General features: G+C 33.9%; 2 protein-coding genes across 2 annotated transcripts; both read right to left on the reverse strand.

Annotated features, from left to right (window-relative positions):
- Positions 1-1,270: 1,270 nt before the first annotated feature.
- On the reverse strand, positions 1,271-9,915 carry LOC143557162 (ABC transporter C family member 8-like). Its single transcript, XM_077046298.1, has 11 exons — positions 7,912-9,915; positions 7,295-7,615; positions 7,040-7,126; positions 6,012-6,620; positions 5,219-5,383; positions 4,769-5,063; positions 4,052-4,266; positions 3,496-3,801; positions 2,815-2,878; positions 2,113-2,352; positions 1,271-1,483 (listed from the first exon to the last, which is right to left on the reverse strand). The coding sequence occupies exons 1-11, from the start codon at positions 9,877-9,879 to the stop codon at positions 1,353-1,355; spliced, it is 4,401 nt and encodes a 1,466-aa protein (XP_076902413.1). The 5' UTR covers positions 9,880-9,915; the 3' UTR covers positions 1,271-1,352.
- A 10,766-nt stretch (positions 9,916-20,681) lies between these two features.
- LOC143557170 (disease resistance protein Roq1-like) lies at positions 20,682-25,145 on the reverse strand. The gene is made up of 5 exons (XM_077046303.1): positions 24,928-25,145; positions 22,935-24,045; positions 22,540-22,848; positions 21,342-21,902; positions 20,682-21,253 (listed from the first exon to the last, which is right to left on the reverse strand). The coding sequence occupies exons 1-5, from the start codon at positions 25,143-25,145 to the stop codon at positions 20,747-20,749; spliced, it is 2,706 nt and encodes a 901-aa protein (XP_076902418.1). The 3' UTR covers positions 20,682-20,746.
- Positions 25,146-25,680: the final 535 nt, after the last annotated feature.

A 25,680-nucleotide genomic window follows, 5' to 3' on the forward strand; every position in this document is an offset into this window, starting at 1 on the left:
TAGGTGGTTGTTGGAGAAAATGAATGAAGGTGGGGTCATGGTATGACTTTATTGGTTTTTTCTCTCTTTTTTTCAAATTGTCAGGTTAGTCCCTCAACTAATTAATTTCTCCTTTAAGGTCCTTAGAGTTAGTTTCTCCAGTAATTTATGTTTTTATAAGAGAAAATTCTCAAAACAACCTATTTTAAAGAGAGAAATTCTAAAATAGCCTTTTTTATTGATTATTTTCAAGAATTTGTACTTGGAAGACACATTGGGAGAATATATAAATTATGAGGGGGCAGACCAAAGACTTAAAAATATGTAGAAAGCAAACCAAATATGGGAAAATGTTAAAGTTCAAATTATTTCAAAATATTGAGAGAGCAGACCATATTTTTTCTTAACTTTTCTACTTAAAATACTGTCTCCCAAGACTGTTTTTTTTATGTAAACTTGTTTAAAAGTTTGTTACATATTTTTAAAATTATTTTTACAGATATAAAAATATACTTATATTTTTTATACCAACCCCTGTGTTATATTATCTCTAACCACAGGGGCCGGTATCAAAATTTCACAAAGGTCGTTAAGATTTTAACACATATATACCATTAAAAATATGTTTTCACACGGGACCCCTACTCAAAGAGTAGGCCCGCCATTGATATATATCTATACTGACTTGACCGTTGGAGATCGAAGGTTCAAAGACCTCGATCTTTGATCCCTTCTAACGGGTTTCCTTCACAGTCTAGGTAACAATTGGGAAGGGCAAGACCCGACTTGCACAGACCGAAGCATGATCCTGACAACTGTTTCAACAACTTGAAAATGTTAAAACATGATACTTGTTTTGGACTTTGGTGATCTGATATTATGCAAAAAAAAAATAAAAATAAAAATAATAATAATAAAATAAAGAAAGAAAGAAAAAATATTATCCGTTATTTAATAAATCAAAGTTCTATTTGTTTCTTTTATATATGATATGAATAGCATAGCCGAATAGGACAATAATTAATTAAATGCAAAAGTAGTTAAAACTTAAAAGACTTGTGTGTATCATGTGCAATAAATTTATGGTACCAGTATAATAACTTATAAACGACACTCCAAATCCAAAGTGGGGAAAGTAAGGTGTAACAAAGCCTAAACATTAAAATTGGGGTGTAATAAGGTACAAAACTAGTGTCCTAAAAAAAGGAGTTTTTCTGAGCTTGAACTCGAGCTAAACTAGCTCCATATTCTAGCCATAACAAAATACTCACTATGGAAAGATCACCGAGCATGGCCTAGAATTAATCAAAGTTTTAAGCTCGAGCTTAAATATTATTATGCGCATATAATTCGAGCTCGAGGCAAAGATTATCTTATCTTTGGAAGTCATCAAACGTCTGAGCGGAGTTCCTTCTACAACTGGACCAGTATTCAGCTACAAGCTTGGAAAAGAATGAATCAGTCTCTATAAGCTTTGAAGGCTCATCATACTCCATCATTTTCCCTGCAAATCAACAATTTACTTATGACTGACATTTAAAGAGACAATTTAAGCTATATTTATTATTATATAAATATGTTAAGTAGGCCACATAAAAAATTAAGATAAAGTGGAGAAAAAGGCGTTCAAAGTCTCTATTGAAACCGGTTTTATGGGTCACATACCAAATTTTGCACAAAAGCATGCCAGGATAATGTAAATTGTCAAATTATTAAAAAAGAAAGAAAGAAAAAAAACACACACGCATTTCTTTTACATTGAAATGTTATTGACGGCTCGATATGATAACATAATTGTTGTTCCAACAAAATGTTTAGGCCATTTTCGGTATTATGTAAACTAGTTTCAATAAATATGTGATCTTAATAAAAAAAGACAAATACTCAGACGGACATCCAGAATTCACATGCTCATTGTATATATTAGTTTGTCTAAATAAGGAACAGAAAGCATTAGTGGATCAACCCAAGTTCACCATAGATGCTTTGACTCGTACAAAAAGTAAACCGTTTCGACCAAACTCGTTTGGAAGCGTAAAGCGTTACCCAAACCGCTCATCCCAACTCCCACCCAAGTGTCACGTGGAATGCATGAAATCATTTGTTTCAACTATGTTGGGAGTTGTAACATACCAAAAGACAGAACCATGACTTTGTCACTGTCGATAACGGTTGGAACTCTGTGTGCCACAGTTATGACAGTGCAACTTGAGAACTCTTCCCTTATAATTCTCTGTAGAATAACATCTGTTGCTGAATCAATGGATGCAGTGGCTTCATCAAGTACTAGGATTTTGTTTCTCCTAAGTAATACTCTTCCTAGACAAAATAATTGCCTTTGTCCAGCACTCCAGTTTTCTCCTTCATCACTCACTGTAAAAATTCAGAAAAATTGACATTTAAAAGTCTTGTAATATGTATTTCTGTGCGTTTTGAAACTGATTATCTAAAATAGGATAATTGCATTTAAATAATTAGCACTAATACTTGTGTTACCAGAGATGTATAGTGTTTGGATGTCATTAACAAATTCTGATTATCTATGGAACTGATATGCAAAATGACCAAAATAGACTCCAATTATTTGTTAACCTTTTAAAAAATCTTAATGTAAGTTACAAATTATTGTTTATAAAGGGGGTAGACAAGTAACGTTAATATCTAATCTACTATTGTTATGGTAGTTATAAAACTGAATGACTTTTAAATAATCATCATCTCTTTTATCCAAACACTAAAATTAGTTCTAAAGATTTCGGGTAACAGTAATAATCAAAATACTCGAAAGCAAATACGAACGCCTACTTAGTAAGATAGTCAATAAAGCCGATTTACCTGAAGAATCTAGCAAATTTGAAAGACTTCTAATGGTAGTTTTAAGCTGACACTTCTCTAATGCCTGTAAATTCATATGAACTATAAACATTATTGTAGAAAAGATCATATAGATGTATGAATAGAGCTTTTTTGTATAAACTACCAATGCGTTTTCACTTTTGTTTCATTAAAACAATTGTACTTTCTTTGAGCAGAGATATATAATATATCTTTGTCGTGTTTGGTTCATTATGTGGGCTTTTCTCGTAAAAGTTTTCGTGTCGTTTGGGCTATCATTTTATACCTTATAATGACCCAAACTGCAAAAAAACAATGCTTCAATTGCTCAAATGTATTAAAAAAAGTGCAATGATTAAAACAAGACGAATATATCAGTTTCTTGGGTAATTTAAGCAAAAAAAAAAAGAAAAGAAAAAAAAAAGAAAAAGAAGAAGAAGAAGCAAATTGGTCATGTTGTAGTCATTGCACATTTTGAGTCATTATGTGGACTTCTAGTAAAAAAAAATTGTTCGGTTTGGATCACCACAATAACATCTCATAACAACCTAAGCCATAGAAAAAACCATCTTTTAATAATTTGGATATATAGAAAAGGTATAATAATTAAAACAGGACAAAATGTAAGAATAAATTGGTATATTGTGCAGAAAAATCCATATGAATTTCAGTTTTGGTTACCTTCCATATCTCATCATCAGAATGAAGTCCAAGCGGGTCCAAGTTCGTTCGGATACTACCCCTAAAAAGGGTGGGTTCTTGTGGGATGACACTTAAATTCATTCGAAGATCTTTAAGTCCAATAGAGCAAATGTCTAATCCATCTATAAGAATTCTTCCACTATCCGGTTCTACCAAACGAAATAAAGCTGTTATTAATGTCGTTTTCCCACTTCCTGTTCTTCCGACAATGCCTACTCTAGTCCCTTCTTTGAATGTACATGTGATCCCTTTAAGAACTAGCGGTGCATTTAGACGATATCGTAACTGAAATCAGAACCCCATAAAGGCATAAACACTGAGGTCTCAACTTCTACATGCTTTTAATAAAGTATAAAGCTTCATAAATTTATAAGCATGTGGAAATAAAAAATATAAACTGTATAGAACATGCAGACACTTATAATTGTTTCATGTCACCCATTTTGCCACCTGTTTTATAGTCTATGAAAGTATTTGAATCATAAATCTTGACGCGTTTTGTAATTAAAAAAAATGGAAGAAAGTTTGAATTTACCTTTAGATCCTCGAAATGAATCCTTCCCTTTGAAGGCCAAGATGATGGTGGTCTGTTACTGATCACAACTGCTGGTGGCTCGGGTGGAATGTGCATGAACTGTTTGACCCGTTCTACTGAAACGATGTAATTGGCTAAACTGCAATACCATCTAGTCAAAAACACTTGGGTACCGGTCAAAGTCAATGCATAAGAAAGAGAGAGGCCAACCAACCCTATACAAACATTGAACATATGGAGTTAATGTATGTTATCTTTGAACACATATGAAATATAGTGGAAAGTAGAAATTTTGGCCTGTTTGCTTATAAAGAATTTGATGTGGTTTATGCGTATCTAACTGGTCATACGGGTAAAATCGAAAAAATAAATAAATACTGCCAAAAAAAAGGAAAAGCGCAGAAAGTCACCCAAAGTGTTTTTGAGGGCTTATGTCATAGATAACAACATAGATACAAATGCCGGTCCGTTTTCGTAATTGATAATTATACCCTATTCTAGTCTAATTAATAATTTTGTTTATTGAAAGAGGCTAGCAAAATAATGGCCTATTTGGGCAAGTATACTTCATTGAAATGAGCTAACTTTGTTATTTAGTAATAAGCCACCTCATCAGAAAGGGAAAAAAAATGCCACATAAGCAAGAAATAATCGTTTTGACCCGTTACCCAAGTACCCAACCAACCCATTTTCCATCTCAAGATATGACTAACGTACCTGGAGGCACAAATCCATTTGGAACAAGTACTAGAAGAAAACTAGCTGTGAACAAGGTGAGATTCGAAAATGCTTCGGTTCTTATAACCAACCACTCCAATGTTGCATTTGAGAAAAAGAAAGTACTTGCGTCCGTATCCACCAACCTAACGTATTCTTTAAAAAACCTATCTTGCATTTTAAATGCTCGTATTGTTGCTACACCAAGTGATGTTTCAGATGCATAATTCATCACGGGTGCTTTTGTTGTTCCATTGATTCTCATTAGTTCCCTTGCATTTGGTTGATAATATCCCTGCAGTTCACAGAACAGGAAAAGTAACACATTATTTTTGCAAACAAAAAATAAAAACCAGACAAGAAATTGTTTGTGAGTAACAACCCGAACCCCACTTGGCATGCTACCCAACCTGCCCCATATTGACACCTCTAAAACTGATAAAGATTTACCTGAACATATTTTGTGGCCACGAGACCGAAGATGGCTACAATGAGAACTTGCCATGTCACTGAGGCCATAATCAAGATCATAGCAAGTAATTCAACACTAGGAGCAATCACATAGGCAAAACAGAATGGTATGTCAAAATCAATTACACTAAGATCAGATGAGGCCTGCACAAAATACTAAATTAGCAACCAAACATGTTATAAAAAAAACTTTTTCTTTTTCGGGCTAATTTCATAAAAATATTGTTACCACCTTGCTCTAAGGTCTGTTTAGTTAACCAACTGTTTGTAGGCCAGAGAAAAGAACTAAAATTTAAATAACTGATTCAAGGTAAATGACACACTAGCTGGTTAAAATATGAAGATGTGTTGCTAACTTCTGAGCATGTTGACTTTTTTTCGTTATGTGGTGCTGACATGACGCCTTCAATCCATTACTATTAGCCTATTAGGTTTATACCTTAAAGAAAAAACTTTGAAGCTTTGATGTTTATTCTGGCCTGAAAGAATGTTTTAGGCAAAGAAAGAAAGCATTAAAGTTTCAAAAAAAAAAATAATAATAATAAATAATAAATAATAATTTCAGGTAACCATCATCTTCTATAGTTTTGGTCAAAATGATGATGTGTCGGTAGTGTTTGACCATGCTGACTTTTTCCATGTGGCGCTGACATGGCGCCTCCAAACTGGTTAGATTAGGTAGTTACCTTAAATCAAATATTTGAATTTTCTGGCCTAAAAAAGTTGGTTGCTATAATCAGAATTCAGAAGAAAGCTTCTAAAGATTTCTTACCCTGGTTAGAATTCGCCCAACTGGAGTAGAGTCAAAGAAGACCATAGGAGCACGAAAAATTGATTCGTTGAACTTATTGAAGAACAATTTGGAGGCTTTTAATCCCAAAAGTGCAGCAAAAAGTGATCTCAAATACACAAAAACTGTGCTGATTGTTGAAAGCAAAGTATAACCACAAATCAACATAATGGTGGTGATTTTCGGGATTTGAATACCATATGCTAGCCAATAACTTGCTGCTGCTTGAAGAGCAACAAAACCAGTTACGGTAAAAAAGCATAAAAACAAATACCATGATCCTTCTGAAATGACAACATAATCAAGGAAAGGTTTCCATCCAACATTCCCAACCTCCTTTTCTTCTTCTTCAGTCAACTGCACTCCCGGTGGGCCCGTCGTTAACTGCCCCTCACTCTTTTCTTTTTTGAGGTGTTTATTGTTAATTTCTTCTAAATTTTGATGCATGTTTATTGTTTTGTTTTCAGAAGGTGAAGAGTTTAAACCTGTGATTGCCTCTTTGTGAGCATTCACAAGCTGTTCAAACGCTGTCCCTGACATTAAGATATCTTCATAGCTTCCTGACTGCGTAATTTGACCATCTTGCATTACCTTTAAACAAAAATAAATTAGTAACTAAATATAATGTGATCACTAAATTATAAAAGTGATTCAGAAACCATTTATAGAGAGATGACGACATGGGTGGGTTGGGTAACGGGTCAAAATATGTGTGGAACGGGTCAAAGTCAAAGCATGTGTGAAACGGGTCAAAATAGACCAGCTAAATTTTTTTTTCATTAGATGTATGTGTAAACGATGAACGCGCTGACAGGATTACAAAAATGGTATTATTACAATTATTACCATAATCTTTGAATTAACTAATCGGGCAACCTGTTTGCCCCCCTTAGGCCCGTTTGAGATCAAACACAACCAAATCAACCCGTGTATTAAGTAAATGGGTCGAAATTGGTACCTCTATAACACAAACCTATGTTAAAATGTTCATAAGTATTATTCCTGATTACCAGAATATTGTCAACTGATGAGAGAAACTCCACTTGATGAGTGACAAGAATGACTGTTTTGCCCTCAAGACAGTCCATAACACAATCCTGAACCACAAGATTCACAATTTAAATCATCAAAAAAGAAGAGAGTAGCCTGTAAATATTCAAAGAATTCATAAATCCAAAAAACCGAAAAGCAAGCATGTTATGGTCAGGATTCAGTTTAAAGTCAAACTGACTAAAAAACGCCATTTCAAGAAATTAAAATATTACATTAAAGAGAGTCGCGGCTGTATGTGCATCTACAGCACTAAACGGGTCATCAAGAAGATATATATCAGCGTCATTGTATACTGCGCGTGCAAGTTGAACCCTTTGCTTTTGGCCTCCACTCAAGTTAAGCCCTCTTTGACCAATTTCTGTTAAGTCTCCATGATCAAAAGTTTCAATATCTTTATCTAAAGCGCACGCCTTAATAGCCTTTTCATATCTACTTCTGTCCATTGGCTTCCCATACAATATGTTATCTTGAATTGTCCCACTTTGAATCCAAGATGTTTGGCTAACATAAGCAATTGATCCAAACACACCAACCTGAAAACAAATGAGATTACAAAAACTTGCATGAATTTGTATAACACGCACATTGCATAAGAAGGTAATTGAATCCTTAAACTTATAAAAACACAAAAATAGTGTTTTTTTGAGTCTTTATTACTTTGTGGACTTAACTATGCAAAGATAAAGTCATGAACTCAAGTCTTTATACATTTTTTAAAAGTTTCAGAATTTTCTTGTGGCAAAAAAATTGTACACCCAAAAAGAAATTTAAGCAAAGTTTGTTATCTTTTTATGCAATTAGACCTCTAAATACAATCAATAGCACTCACTGTTCCAGAAGCTTTGGATATTTCTCCAAGAACAGAATATAACAAAGATGACTTTCCAGCACCAACTGACCCGCAGACCGCAACTTTCTGCCCACACTTTACTTCAAGATTTATATTCCTAAGAGTCGGAACGGGTGATTCAGGATCCCAACTGAAATTCCCATCCTGTATATTGATACAAGGATGTGAATTTTCCGGTTCTTGGTTTCTTTCCATTCTTATATCTTTAAGCTCATCATCAACCAAGAAAGAATTAATCCGGTCAAAGGATACTTTGACTTGAATTAATGCAGAGAGTGCATCGGGTAACAACCTTACGGGTTCAGACATAGTTCTTAATGCTGCTAAAATTGAAAAAATAGTTGCAGCATTTAAAGGAGCACTTTTCAGTAGCACGCATCCGAAAAAGACAACTGAAGAAACGAGTGTAGGTGACATCCAATACAAAACCGTGCTATACGCCCTTTTGAACTGAAGTTCACGTAACCAATGGACTTCAGTTTCTCTAAAAGATTCAGTCATTTTCTTGAATTTTTCTTCCCAAGATTGTAACTTGATGACCTTCATGTTGTTTAAAATCTCAGAAGTGGATCTTAGTCTCTTGTCTTGAGCCACCATGAAATTCAACTGACTTTTTTGCATAGCTTTTGCGAACGGCACATTAAGAAGCCCGCATATGATTAAAGGGACTAAACCAGGAAGAACACCTAATCCTACTATGGAAAACAAGACACCAACTGATAGAAATAGTTGAACGAAACAAGCCCACGCCAAATGAAACCACATAGGAAAGTCACCCATTCTATACGAATCAATCGCTATGTAATTCACAACTTCCCCTGTAGAATGCTGTTTCTTTCCTAAATTAGAAAGCTTAAGTTGTTTCTCATATACTTTCACCATTAAAGCTGACCTCATTCTCATACCGGTTCTTCTTGCATTAAAGTAAAATTGCCTGTTAGACAATGACTCCACTACCTTGACTAAAATTAAACTCCCTACTAATAATAACCCTTGATGTAAATCTTTAATTTCACTGTTGGAGTAGTCAACAAACGCGTAGAGTAACAACGGGCTAACAATGACTGATGTATTCCTAAGCAAAATGCATAATCCTGAAAAAACCATCTCTTTTAAATAAACTTTGGCTAATGCTTTAGGAACCATGTTGGCATTGTTTAAGGATTTTTCTGTTTGAAGTGAATCCCATGCCTTTGTGAACTTTTCATGGGCGACTGCAGCTTGGTCTACGGGTGCTAAACACGGAATGTCTTCTAGAACTAATGGCTTTCTATAACCTACCGCAAGCAATGGGTTCACCCAAGAAAACGTCAATTTGCTTAAAAAACTTGGTTCTTCTGGTTGACTTGTATTTGCATTTAGTGTTTCGTTAACCAATAAGGGCTCGGATAAAGTCGGGCTTCGTGTGTACAGAGTGATGAAAGTTTTTAAGTTTCTTATAGCACACAAAAGAAGTAAGAAACTAGCAGCCCATTCTATCATAACCAAGTTCAAGATGGTCGATGAATTTGCCAAATTCTCAATGTTCACAAAAGAAAGTGACAAGAAACAAAAGATCCACCAAACGGTAGCTAGAATCTTGACCGATGCAAATCTTTCTACAATTAATGAAACTGTCAAAGTTACCCAAACTAGTGGTCGAACAATGAGCACCCACCAATTCAAGTTAGGGGTTTTAGCAGTTGCATCCCATAAACCAGAAATAAGATATGTAACCGAAGTGAGAAAACAACAAGAAGCAACTGATACAGATATCCAGTCACTTTTACTTGATCTATTGGTGTTGTTTTTCTTAATATAACTCAAAAGTAGCAGCAAGTAGAACAGAAAGACAGACACCAAGCTGAAAATGTCTATAATACATCTTGTAAATTCAAAATCGCCCTCGGAAACCATAGTGATCCTCCCTGAAAATAAATTAGTAATTACAAGTTGGATTCTGTACATGTTAGAACTGTATTTATAGTATCCGTTTGAGATTGTTTATATAAACAAGTTACAGTAAACAGCTTTAAATAACTTAGGAGAAATAAGATCAAATAGGCAATCCCCAAACACCCCCCTTTAGTTGCAGAAATTTCAAATTGTTAGCATATATGTATAATATAACTGTATTATTCTTAGTTATTGTTGTGCATCCCATCTCTGAATAGGACATTGCATTGTAATTATATATACCGATAAAAATCAACAATAGAATTCACTTGGATTGCAATTTCTTCACAAATGTTTGCAGCAATGGATATTATAAAAGTTTGAGATTAGCTTATTCAAACAAGTTATATTTGGTTATTGTGATTTTAAAAGTCAGTTTTAGATTGCTTGTTTTAAACATATATAGGATTAATAACTTTGAATGTCTGAATTACGATCCGAATTAGAGATGTTCTTATCCGATCCGAATAACAATTTTTTCCTAATTTTTGGTTCATAACATTTTACTAGTTTAGAACTTAAGTAACCATACAAAATCGGAAAACACAAATTACTTTTGAACACAATTCAAACTTCAAAAATAGTCTAAACAAATACCACTAACGTACAAAAATGTTACATGCTTATTCGGGTTACACGGATATCCAAATAATCCAATTTTTAAATTTTCATATCAGAAACAAAACGAATATCCAAATAAGGATTCAGATAAGTCTTTATAGAATTTCCGTTCAGATTTCGGTTTGCTTGAACACCCTGCCTTTAGTTGAAGAAATTTCAAATGCTTGCAGCAACGGAAATACATATAATATTATCTCCATAATTAAACATTCAGTTTTGTAGAAATTAGAAGCTAAAAGTGAAGACAAAGTGTACGTACCAAGTAAAATTGCTTGAATCCGCCAATATAATCTCCACCACCAGTAATATCGGAAATTAGTTACCCACCACCCAATAGGCGGCGAATTCTGTAAGAAAACAAAAAACAATGTGATGTAATTTATTTATTGAAAATGGTGGAGATATGATGAATACAAATGCTTACGTAACTACATAAATTCCAAACGAAATACTGACAGTGTCACATTCTGTCTTCACCAATCTTAAAGTTTTCCGCACATTTTGGATTCTTGTAACTAACTGCCTCCACTATCAACACTATCTTATTCTCGCATGGATAATAAAATAATAATAATCATGTTCTAATGTCTCTGCATGTAATAATATATATATATATATATATATATATACATATGCTTGCAAAAGCGTTTTGGCTGCTTCACTACAAATATACATATAGACAATTGTGCTGGTATTAAATGTGTGAAGGGTAATATCTCAAGATCAAAAATAATATCTTAAATTTCTAAATTGTTTTTGTGTTATTATTATTATAGGGTGCATGTAAACTCTAAACGAGTGGAGCCGGGCCCGATTAGGTTTGAGCTCCGCTCGTTTCAAACTTTATTTCAAAAGCTTGAGCTTGGTTTGTGAGTGGTTTTTTAATGTCAAGCTCGGGCTCGGCTCGTTTATTACTTATTAATTAACTTTAATAATTGATAATTATTTTGATATAAATTTTTAGTTTTAAATTTATATATAACACAAAATGTATATTATTTAGTTTTTTATCATATATATATATATAGTTAAGTTCCATATATATATATATATATATATAGTTGAGGGAACTTAAAAAAAGTGGGAAACTATGAACCATGCCATTTACATATAAAAAAATAATATAAAACTCGATTTCACATGTAAAAAATTAGTTTTAGCATAAACTTTTTTGCTTATAAATACATGTAGAAGACATTCCAATAAAAAAAATAGCTTTCTAAAAATATATTTTTTTTACCTTTTTTTGGCTGATTTTTATTTTTTTAAAAAAAGAGAACTTTTCTTTATGAAAACGGTTATACATCATACATGTGTTTATGTGTTTATATGTAAAAGCGCTAAAAAGATCATGTAAAAATGCGTTTTTTACATGTAAAAATGCGTTTTTTACATGTAAAAATGCGTTTTTTTATTATTTTTTTTACTTGTAATAGAAATGGTTCCTTAGTTTCCTACATTTTTATGGTTTCTTTTGAACCTGCCACTATATTTAATAGAAACTATATAAATGATAGGCTTGTTTTGGCTCGCAAGCCGGTTTGGGATCATTTATTAAATGTGTTTATTTTTAGACCCGGATCATTTAAGCTCGGCTTGATTCAGTATTTTTGCGAGTCGAACTTGAGTAGCTCACAAGTAGCTTGACTCGTTTATAGGTCTGCATGCATAAATATATTCGACATGCTGAAAAGACAGAGAGCCAACATGAGGTTGTGTGTAGTAGTTTGTGCAAGGTGTCTCCAGCTCATCAAGGGAAGGCGCCAAGACAATTATACGGGTGCCACTGAGGGGCGCCAATGGGCTTTAACGGAGAAGAGAGGAGGGGGGGGGGGGTCAATGGTGTGGTTAATTGCAAACCTACCAATTAATTTTTTTTTCTTTTTAATATTCAGTTAAAATCAATACACCATTGTTAAATGGGAGGTTAGTTAAAACAAGTAACAATGTTATAAATATATAAATATACTATTAAAAAAGCATATTACTATTTTATAATAGTTACCTCTTTTTCTAGCAAAAGTTAAAAACTTTTCCATATAAGCCAAATGACCCATGGCATATATTAACTGCTCCAATTAAATACAAACTAAAAAAACACAAGGATAAAGGATGGTGATTCATTAGCGATTTGATGGTTTTGAATTGAACATATACATAGATATATACATTGAAACCCTACATTTTCATCATACATTCATACTTCTGTTTTTAATTTTAACAACGGATTTTATTAAGAACTTTTACAAACATGAGTGGATTTTGTAGCCACTCAACCCAAGAAATATTAGAACTACGATTCCTACTAAAAAACCATAAAAACAAACAGTAACCAAAGCATTAAATAATGACTCTTTCTTGGATCCATAGTCCACTAACCGGACAAAAACAATAGCATCTAGCCATCAATGAGCCTTTTCTTACTCCTTGGCAATCTGATGGAATCAACCCATTTAGACTCCTCGCTATGGGCGGTAAAGGGGGCGGCGTTTGGGGAACACCACCGAGGGACGGAAATGCGGTTTTCTGGGATGCTTGGTAGCTTCGATTGAACACACTGGCCTTGGGAAGCCTGCTCAGTTGCTTGCAAGGTCAATATCATCGGGGTGATCATCATGACCCAACAATTATGCTTTAGGCGGTCGCATCATTTGATCTTTGAATATGGCATACATTTTTTGGGATGTCCGGTGCAAACAGTGTAGCTATGATTCATTCGTCCCCTATTTTTTACTACGGCAGAGACAGAGTTGCACCCGACATCTCATTTTCCACGAATGATGTCAACTACGAATACAGATATTATCTAGTCGATGATATTTATCCAGAGTGGCCACACTGGTTCTTAGCTTTGCGTGCCCGACTGACATTAAACGTCAATATTTCAAGAAAAAACACGAGTCCTCTAGAAAGGACATCGAAAGGGCATTCGGGGTATTAAAGAAACGTTGGTCTATCATTAGACAACCGGTTCGTTTTCACCAAATGGATAAGTTAAGAAACATAATATACACCTGCATATCTTGCATAATATGATATCGGAGGACTCGGGTAGAGCAATTTTTCAAGGCGAGTACAACGATGAGCCAGAGCTGATCTCAACACTAAACGATGATGAGAAACTTGCTAATTTATTAAGAACACGAAGAAGCTAGGGGAAATGAAGCACGGTCTTCGATCGGGTTTGGTTATTGTCTTTGGAGGACCAAGCAAAATTATAGCGACGACTAAAAATAGTTGTAACTTTTTTTTAGTTTTTTTTATATGTTTTTAAATTTAATTTAGTTTTTTATTTAGTTTGCTTTTTATTATTATTTTATTTTATTTTATTGTGTTGATTTTTTGTTTTATGAAAAAAAATAGATTTAAAGCCTTTAGAGGCGTTAAACCATAGATGGATATTATAGTTTGAGGTTTTAAAACCCCTGGTATCCACGTGGCGCTAACATGACACTTAGAATAGGCTTTAAAACCTCCAAAATAATGAATAGCCTTGTAGGTGGTTGTTGGAGAAAATGAATGAAGACGGGGTCATGGCATGACTTTACAGGTCGCTTCTGTTGTTTTGTTTTGTTAAATTGTCAAGTTAATCCCTTAACTAATTAATTTCTCCTTTAAGGTCCTTATAGTTAGTCTCTCAAATAATTTATGTTTTTATGAAAATATGGGTTGGAAATGCTCTTACGACCTTAGATTTTGCAAAATTATTTATGTTTTTAATTTTATTTTTTGTTTTTAATTTATAAAACTTGTTTTATTTATCTTTTTGTAAAAGAAATTTACTTTGTAGGTTATTTTTTTAATTTGAACGAATTTTCATTTTATATAATTTAGTTTAAGTAATTTAATATATTTAGTTGTTGTGTTTCATTAAAGGTTGAATGAAAGAATGCAATAGTAAAAACAGAAATGCCTTTAACCTAGCATATATATATATATATATATATATATATATATATATGGGATGGATCTTGCGAGAAGTCAAGTTATAATGAGAAAGACGATAAGTCAATATGGGCCACTCATCTAATTTTCAATCTTCCATCATTAAAAATATATGAAAAGGGTATTAAAGTAATATAAATGCATTCTCTCTCTAATTAATATATATATAATTAAATCACATAAGTTACATTTCTAACTAATATATTAATCTAATCACAATAACTAAAAGATTTAAAAAATTAATAAATCTATAATACAATAAATTTATCTTTTTTACCCTATCTTTTGAGTTCACCCTACACAACTATAATTTTTTCCTACATCTCTTCAAAATTTTCATAAATATCTTTAATTTTTTCATACACGTCTTAATTTTTTTCATGCACATTTTCAATTTCTTCGTACCTATTCTTTTCGTCCTACACATCTTCTATTGTTTCCTACGCATATTCAATTTCTTTCTACACATCATTAATTTTCTCATATACATCTTAAGTTTTTCCCTACACACATTTTATTTTCTCACACACAACATATTTTTTCCTACACAACTACATTATCTTTAATTGTTTCCTACGCATATTCAATTTCTTCCTACACAACATTAATGATCTCATACACATCTTAATTTTTTTCCCACACATATTTAATTTTCTCATACACAACATATTTTTTTCCTACACAGCTACATTCGTCGTACACTTTTTTTTCGTCCTACACATCTTCAATTTTTTCCTACGCATATTTAATTTCTTCCTACACATCTTCAAAATTTTCCTACACATCTTTAATTTTCTCATACACATCTTATTTGTTTTCCTACACATTTTCAATTTCTTCGTACACATTTTTTCCGTCTTACAAATATTCAATTTATTATTATTTTTTTAAAAGAGTCATCAATAATGAAGATACTATTTTGCTTAAATCTTATAAATTAAAAGTTGTTTATTGATGAAAAAAGAACAAAATTAGATCTTACACTAACATATAATTAAATAAATAATTTGTAACTTACAAATCATAACTTTGAATATTTATGCTTTGAGCTTTTATTTAGGGATAGATGAGATAAATTAAATAATTAATTATATTTTATTCTACCTAAACTAGCCTTTTCATATTTATTTTAATGCCTTTCAAATTTTATTAATTACAATAAATACAATAATGTTTCAACCATCGATTAATAATCTAATGGTTGAGATCACTTCTTACACTTCTCGCTATAAGAATCACTTCTGAAATGAACTTAATCCTATATATATATAACAAGTTACTTTAAAATCTTGAAATGTTTATGTATCTGTATTATTAAAGCAAGAAAATGAATCCATATGTCATTCAGTTAGACCCTCCTCCACATAGGGTGCCATGTGTATAAGTTTCTATTTTTTCAATTTCCCCTTCATGAATGATAAAATAAAAAAAAATGTTGTTGGTGGGAACCAAACTCACTATCTTATTTTTAAAATGCTTTTGGCTTACCAACTCAACTAGGATGAATTTATGTTAAGTCTTTTCTTTTTCTAATTGTTATAGATTCACAAAATTACATTTTGTTTTATTTTTTTAGTCACCAGTGTATTACACGGGCTCTATCCTAGTTTATATAATATGTCATGTTGAGAGTTTTTATTGAGAATATTGTTATATAATTAATTTATACACAACAAATAAATCATACTAACTCCAATCTAGAATGTTAAGATTTCTAAAATCCTCTAAATCTTGTATTTGCAATTATTTGAACTCACTATCACGGGCGAAACATAGTGAGTGTTAGGGGTGGCGGCGGCTTCCTGTTTTCCCACGCAGTGGTGAAAATTTAGTTGTTTTTTGTCCGAAATTTTTATACGTAGTATAAATTTACCTGTTTTCGACAAAAAAAGAAAATTGAACCCCCCACCCCCCTAATTTATGAAAACCTTTATACATTTGAGTCCGAACCCCAGCATTCGTGTCCAAGCTTCGCCACCACTCACTGTCTCACTTTTTGTAAGGAGGATACCATACTACTAGACTAACATGCCGGTCATGGGTGAAAACATGACACGTCTCAGAGATTCATTTCATTATATACAAACCATCCTATCTTTTTCATTTGCATGTGCTTTTTGCGTCACCGTTTTTTTTACTCTAAACCCAACACATTTATTTCTGACCAAGAAGGCCAGAATTCAAGCTTATACAAGGGAAGCTAATAAGCTATTTAATTTATAAAAAAAAGGAAAGGGAAAAAATCATTTATTATTTATTGTTTAGGAATAGGAATATACGATTTACAATTAACACACTGATAAAACAAACGATTAAGTTATGTTTAAGTGGGAGTATTTGGATCTAGGTTACTAAAAGTTTAAACTTGTTTTGGACTTTTGATGCTAACATGTTATGCCAAAATGTCATGTCGATTTTTATTAAATGAAAGTTTTGTGTGTTTCATTCATATATTATATGAAGTAGCTAACGCCTGACATGTCAATTGGTATTCTGGTCAAATAGCGTGGGGGTAATAGTTAAGTCTTGGGATCTTTGAGATTTCGGATTTAAAACCTGCAGCGTCAATTTCAGTACGGACGGTTGACATCCCGTTTTAAAAAGGCTAACTCAGGTATTGAATGTGGATTCAAGTGTAAAAAAATAAAAAAATAATTAAAAGAAAAAAAAAACTAGTTGATAGTATCAAGGATAATAATTAATGCAATCTCACAAATCATGGCTAATCAACGATGGAGATATTCTCTCCATAAGTTATGCCTTATATATAATTGTAATTAAATGTATTTCTAGAATTAGCTTCCAATTCTTGTATATATGTCTTATTGTAATAGACAATGTGTGTTTGATTCTATTCTTCTTTTAATATTGTGATTGTTCATATTCTTCATATAATCGTGGTTTCATAATATATTCAAAATGTTAATATGGTATCAAAGCTTATATCTCCAGCGAGAAGTTCTTGATCCTGTGGCCATCAATCTCCTTTCCTCTTTCTCTACTCCAATATTCTCCCCTACTATCACAATATTACTCATTCCACCACCACCACCACCACCACCACCACCACTATTCCCCTCTACCACTAAAATATTTTTCGGCGACGCACTGTTCCGTTGAACCACTGTCCCCTACCACCTCTAAAATACTTCCGACCGACGCAGTGTTCCGGCGACCCACTGCTCCCCACCACCAATAAAATATTTTCCAGCGACGCACTGTTCCGTCGACCCACTGTTCTCTCCACAACTAAAATATATTCCGGCGATGCACTGTTCTGTCAACCCACTATTCCCCTCCACCAATAAAATATTTTTCGGCGACGCCCTATTCCGTCAATTTTCGGTGACGCACTAGTCCGTCACTATTCCCCTCTAAAATAAATAAATAAATAAAAACCTACGAATCATGTCTTTGCTTCATCAACTTTTCTTACATACCACAATATCTACTTTTATTCAAGATTGGACGTATCCTACAGTCGTCCATCTTGCGGGGGCATATCAAGGATAATATTCTCTCCATAAGTTATGCCTTACATATAATTGTAATTAAATGTATTTCTAGAACTAGCTGACAATGTGTGTTTGATTCTATTCTTCTTCTAATATTGTGATTGTTCATATTCTTCATATAATCATGGTTTCATAATATATTCAAAACGTGAATAGACCGTACAACTAATTACTTGCATGTATCATGTGCAACAAATTTATGGTACGAGTACAATAACAGTAGACGATAGTGTATCTTTGATATGATGTTATCAGCTTTGATATGATATAAGAGGGGGAAAAATCTAACCATTTTTTATTGTTATATTTTAATAGTTAGGAAAAAAAAAATGAACATAATCATAAAATACGCGGATTCGTGGTCACGTATATTACATACATTTACATTTCTAAGTGTGATACACGAATAAAATAGATAATGTTTAGTCACATATGACATCTACATACATTTACATTCCGAAGTTTGGATATGTTTTAATTTTGAAGGGCATATATACCTAGCAAGGCGCTAGAACAAAATGAAAGTTACATGTATGTGTCTTGTGGCTTTGTCTTTTGCATTTTATATAGTGTGCCAAACTATATAATACATTATTCACAAATATATATCGTATGTTTTAAAAAGACGGCACACGACACGACTAAAAAAGTTTAACTCTTCCTACAAGTTTGTAACAAAGTTTTAGGGTTTTATTTGTTACTTTTTTTTATATATTAAAAGACATTCCTAATTTCTTTATGAATCTATCAACCACACACTTCATATTACGGCTCCAAATTAATCAAATCGATCGATCATACCCAGAAATCCCCACCGATAGCAAAGCTATAAGTAGGGTCTAGGGAGGGTGGGATATAGGCACACCTTACCTCTATTCAATAAAATAGAGAGGTGGCTTTCAGAGAGACCCTCAACTCTAAAAATATATGAGAGGATATAAAAGACAATCCAAGTTTAACAGTAGTATAAATAATAATAACACTTAGTAATAATAATGATAATAATATATAGATATATTGAAATAATAAGAATAAACTTCGTGTATATATATATATATATAAGAAAAGAGAATAACATAATGGCGTGTGACAAAAAATAAGGTAAAGAAAAGCTCCTGAGTTACTATTTTCTCCCTAGACATCATTAACCTTAATTCTACGTCTCAAAGAATTCATATTCTCAACCATGTCCTCAGAGAGGTTCAGGTCTAGCAAATCACACCTAATCCTCTCATCCCAAGTCAATTTAGGTCGGCCTCTACCCTTCCTCCCTTCTATAGTAATGTTTTTTACGGATCTTACATGATTCGTTATCTGTCTTCTCTTCACATGTTCAAACCATCTCAATCTCCATTCTCTTATTTTGTCTGATATGTTAGCTACCCCTAATCTCTCCCGAAACACACCGTTTCTTATTATGTCTAACTTTGTGTGCCCACACATCCAGCGTATCATTCTCATCTCTGCTACTTTCATCTTCCGCTCTTGTGTCTTCTTGATGGCCCAACAATCTGTTCCATATAACATTGCAGGTCTAACTGCGACCCTATAAAACTTTCCCTTTAGTTAAGTTGGGAATCTCTTGTCGCACAATACACCTATACACATGTGGCTGCTCTCCATCTACACCATCTTACCTGAACTCGATGGGCCACATCACTGTCTAACTCCCTATCGCTCTGAACAAACGATCCTAGGTACTTGAACTTCGTTACTTGCGGAACCACGTGCCCTTCGATGGTGATCTGGATGTCCTCATTGCCATTTACTCCGTCAAAATCACAATGCAGGTACTCCGTTTTGGAGCGACTAATCCTTAAACCTTTTCCCTCTAATGTTGTTCGCCACTCCTCTAGTCTCATGTTAAGATCTTGTTTTTTCTCAGCAACTAACACAATATCGTCTGCGAACATCATGCACCACGGGAGTGTCTCCTGAATCGATTTTGACAACTCGTCCAAGACTACTGCAAAAAGAAATTGGCTCAACGCTGACCCCTGGTGGAGGCCTACCTCCACAGCGAAGAGGTCAGTGGGGGTGCACAGACACTTGTAGCACTCCTGGCATACATATCTATAATTATCTCTATATATTTCCTCTGGACCCCTCTACCCTCCAGGCAGTCCCAAAGCACTTGGCGTGGCACACTATCATACGCCTTTTCTAGGTCAATAAACACTATATGAAGGTCGCGCTTCTTCTCCCTATACTGCTCCAAATTAATATATATACTAAATTGTCATATAGAAAAATTGTCTTCTAAAAAGAATTTTCAACTATATTTACGTGATAAGTTGTGAAGTAGTAGTAGACAGAGGTGCACAAAAAATCCGAACTTAGAACCGGACCCGAAAAAAACCAGGAACCGGGTTTTTTATACCCGAACCCGTACCCGACCCTATCCGTAGGGTACAGATAGGGTATGTATTTCAGTATCAAAACCCGTACTGGGCCCGACTTATACCCTGTAATACCCGAAAACAAGAACCAGTTCCATACCCGGAAGCGGGTTTTTCCAATACCCGAAACCAGGTTTTTTCAAATACCCAATCTATACCCGAAAATTACCTAAAAAATACCCATTTTTAAGTGTCAAATTCATTTTCAAAAGAAACTCAATAGTTAATTCATTTTAAAAAGGTGTTTTTCCAATACCCGAAACCGGGACTTATATATGCTTCCAAAAATCTAATTAATTTATTGCATCGCAAATTTGCTACCAGTTGACTTATACAATTAAAAACATTTGAAACTCAAAAGTTAATTTGGATGCCGAGTCATGTTCATTTATATGGACTTCAGGATATTGTTAGTTCAGATGCCGAGTCATGTTGAATTTTGATCTTAGGTGCATACTGAGAAGAAGAATCCATTGATGTTTCTGTTAGACCACTTCTACATTTCTTCTCAACTAGTGTAACTCCAAAACCACTACAAGTGTCAAATTCATTTTCAAAAGAAAGAGCTTTGTATGTTTGATTCCACCAAGCAGTGTGACTCAGTAAACCAAATGAAACATACCACACCCATGTCATATACTTATCGCCGTCACTCTCCTCCCAAATCACATCATCTTCAGAATCGTCACCACTAACCTGCTTCATACTTATCCATATACGATATGGAATAGCGAAAGAGTCGTATGAAGTAACGACACACATTAAGAAACCGGAGAAGTCATTGCACCAGTTCTCTGGAAGTTCCAATCTACAACGCCTTCCTCTAAGCAAATGTGGTCTAAACCCCTTTGGAATCTCACAGCCTTCAACTTGGAGATGCATAGAGCCATGTTCAATAGCCTTTCCCTAATTGATCAACACTGATTCATTATATATATATATATACAGCCTATATATGGAATTACATAATTGATTTTCAAAAGAAGAGAGATACCTTAAGCAAGAATTTTAGTAATCTGTCACTCCACCCATCTATAAGTGAGACTTGACATAACTGTTTACAATTTTTGTAAAAATCTTCAACGAGAGTCAGTGACTTACATTGGTAAATTGTGAGAATAGCCAAACTTGATGGAAGCTCGGGCAAATCAAGAAGCTTGTCACAAAATGATAGGTTGAGGCTTTTGAGTCGAGTAAGTTGCGAGAGGCTAAAATCTAGTCGTGCAAAACTGTTACAACTTAGATTTAGCTCTTCTAAATTCGATAACTCACCAATACCACATGGCATATCTTCGTCTTTCAAATAACATGCCGTTATTAGTAGATACTTGATGTTTTTCATCTGACGAATTGCTGGAAGCCTTTTAAGCTTGCGGCAGTTAAACACCTCTAAGTATTCGAGACTTGTATGATTTTCAAATGATGGGTGAATCTCTTCCAACTCCTTACAGGAATGGAGTGTCAGTTTTTTAAGATGCGGGAGACCATCAAAATTTGGTGTGCTAAATAGCTTCTCCATGCGAACGAGTTTAAGCACTTTCAAATGTGGTAGATGCTACAAAGTATGGACGAGTTAATATAAGAGTTTTTGATAACTAGTATGATCCAATATTTAAGTTGTATATATCTTGTGGTGAGAAACGGAGATCGAGCATTGTGTCTTCCAAAATCCAAATTCCCTTGGTATTTCTTTTAAGACTATATCTTTTTTCTGCTTTTTTTCTATTTTAAAGTTAAAGTTAACTTACATTAAAAAGAAAGAAAATACCAAATAAAGTCACAAAATATCGTTTAACATTAAAAATTATTTTAATGTTATTAGTAATCATATTGGCACGATATTAATGTTCTCATGTACACTCCAATACTAAAAGAATTTATGTGTTATATTGGATAGGTGTAGAACTATATGATTATCTAATAAACTTAAACCTTATTTAGTTTTAAATTTCTAGAAAGAAGTTGGTGAAATAGAATGGCTTGTAGCAATTTTCAAGTCATGCTACACTAGCATTTAATTTTTTTTTTCCATAAACTAGATCTCGCCTTTTGTATTTCCAAACTAAAGGAATTATTTCTTTTAATAAACTAAATAATCTTTAATGTCTTACATATATAAGAAAACTCACATTTTACCGGCTTTTTAATTGTGTAATTGCTGAAATTTTATTTGCACGAAGCTAATGAAATACCTGGTAACCCTTCCAAAGTTCTTTTTGCTTGCTATCACTCAATTTTAGAACAACAAGCTTCATTGGTAGGAAACCGCTCAGGAACGGACTTCTTGCAGGATAACCATACCATTCAATATAACGCAACTCATTTGACAGAAAATTAGGCCCTTCATCCCCATCCTGACTCATAGTAGACACACTAAGCCACCTTAGTTTCTTCATGTTTGAAACAAGCTTACATAAGGGTAATGAATAATCATGATCACGAGTTTTCCAGGGGAGTGCAGGTAAAGGCTCATATAGCATGGCTTCAATCTTGTTATTTTCCTGCAATAAAGAGGAAATATGTATGAGCTGAGTATCATGAACTACACAAATAAGATAATGTATCCTTTTAAAAGCATAACATTTACCCTTGTTGCGTCCCCAAAACACATCTCTTTGAGTTCATCACGTTTCCAAACTCTACTATGCTCTTCGGAATTCTTAGGATGCTCCCCTCTAACAATGTAGTGTCCCATTTCTTGGACCAGATCATGCATATCAAAGCTAACACCAAACTCGGTGTCATATACAGTAATGAGGGATTTTTGTCTCAACACCTTTATCCCTATTTCTGGGTGAAAATCGCAAGCTTCAAATATCTCTATTGCATCATCTATGGTCCAACCTCGTCTAAAGAAACATGCAATGTCCAAAAATAACTCTTTCTCCATTGTTTTAAGTCCATCGTAGCTAATTTTTAGCTTTTCCACTATTTTCATTTCTGGAATATGTTTTAGTCTGTCCAAGGTACTCATCCACTCTTTCTTGTTTTTGTCATATAGAAAAGAACCCAAAATCTTAATTGCCAATGGAAGACCAGCAGCATAAGAGACCACACGTAATGAAAGGGCCCCGTAATCTTCTACAGGGTCTTCTTCATTATATGCATGTCTTTTAAATAGTTGGATAGCCTCATAATCTGATAATAATGTGACAGGATAGACATGGTCTACCTTGTGGGCTCTTAGCAAATGTTCATCTCTACTTGTGATTATTATTCTGCTCCCACTACCAAACCAGTTATGTTTTCCGGCTAATGCCTCTAGTTGGCTAAGGTTGTCGACATCATCAAGAAGTACCAACACTTTTCTACGACATAACATACTTTTCATCATGTGTTTTCCTTCCACAACACTATGTACATTCACTTCTATTTTGAAAAGAGTTGATAAAATATTCTCTTGCAGTTTATTCAACCTATACTTGTTCGCTTCCTCTCGAACATTCTCCACAATACAACGACCTTGAAAATGTTTGGAAATTTCCATATAAACGGATGTTGCAAGAGTAGTCTTACCACCACCCCCAACCCCCCATATCCCGACCATGCACACACCCCCTGACCCAAGGTCTAACAGTGATTCTAAATCTTGAAAGCGAGCCCTCATTCCAACAAGGTCTTCATCAACACATGAATTTAACATGAACAATTTATCCAAAATTGCATCCACAATTTTTTTGATGAACTGTGATTCATGCCTGTGTATCATATGGAAAATTATTGTATCAACAAACTAAAAAGAACGAGTTACAAACAAATTTGAGATCTTTAACTAAACTGAAGCTAGTTCGAATTTAAACTTAGAATTTCATGAATTGGAAGAGTGATCCAAAGCCAGGTATATAATAAAAATAACTCTGAGACATCCATCAATCCAATTCCAACAGAGCCCGAAACAATCTAACTAAATTACGAGTTCATTATCTTTACGGGCCTAATAAATATAAAAATGAATTTTGAATCTATGCACACAAAACAATCAGACGTAGCAACTTTTTTTGGCTAGAGTGAAATTTTGACTAACACAACTACTGAGGTTCCTAAGAAAGAACGAGTTGAAGTGATCAGAACTCTAATTACCTGAGCACAACTTTGGCTCATTTAGGCCCGTCTCACAAACAAGTCAAACCAAAGCTAAGCTCGAGATTTACACAAAAGCTTTAAAACGAGTTAACTTAAGTTCGATCCCTTTTAATTAAAAGGAGTAGCTTAGACAAAGATCTAGCCCGGCACGTTTTGGCATACACAGTAGTCAGTAAAAATGGATGTATTATGAACAGAAAACTTGTACCAAAAATAACACTCGAAGACAATCGGCTATGTGATCAAACACCAGATCATGGCTCTAGCTTAGCAAACAAGAAAAAAAATTTCTAATTGGAAACCGTGTTTCCTTATATGACTCGATTTCTTACCATTCAACGTATCAGACCAAAACAAACAATACTAAAATAAAACTAATACTAAAAATAACAACACTAAAATCAAACTTGACACCTTAACCATCAGACGTTTCAAGATTAACTTTCAACGGTAAAAACACGTTTACTACACTCGCGCATTAGATAAAAAAATATTACCCATCGGCAATGTTCTTGGGCTCCCATCCAGCGATGTTACTCGCATCAACAAGTGCTTTTCTCCATATTTCAGCTCTGGTGACATTCTTCACCTCCTGTTTGGCAAATGCTTCTCCAAACGCATCAAAGTAGCAGTGGTAGTTGTATGGGGGTGGGGGTGGGGGTGGTTTAAAAACCATCACTTGCTCCCACCAATACATAACTCCACTACTTTCCATCACTAGTGATGGAATTTTGGTGGGGGTAGAGATGGCCAAAAAAACCGGTTAGGGAACCGGTTTAAACCGGAAACCGGTTTTTACGAAAACCGGTTTTTTAAAAACCGGTTTGACCGGTTTAGAAACCGCCGGTTCGTCTTTCGGTTACAAGTTCTAGATCCAAAACCGGTTAACGAACCGGTTAATGGAAAAACCGGTTTTTTTTATTAACCGGTTATGGAAAAACCGGTTAACCGGTTTATAAAAAAACCGGTTTATAACGGCTATATGCCCGTTTTTTTTGTTTTTGGACCGTTTTTTTTTTTTTACCATTTTACCCCCACAAACATCTATATATAGTTTAGGTTGGGTATTGGTTAGATCACACTCGATTATACAACTCCAAACGCTCTAAACGTTTATTTCATACGCGATTATTTTGTTATCTCACGCTCAATTATACCACATTACCACTCCATACGCTCTTATTTCGTAGTCGTTTATTTCATACTCGAGTATACCACTCTTATTTCGTAGTCGATTATCATGGTCTCCC

This window comes from Bidens hawaiensis, unplaced genomic scaffold, assembly GCF_021521415.1.
Source record: "Bidens hawaiensis isolate Kalapana, Puna unplaced genomic scaffold, B.hawaiensis_p1.1 tig00018841_1, whole genome shotgun sequence".
NCBI classification, from domain to species: Eukaryota; Viridiplantae; Streptophyta; class Magnoliopsida; order Asterales; family Asteraceae; genus Bidens; species Bidens hawaiensis.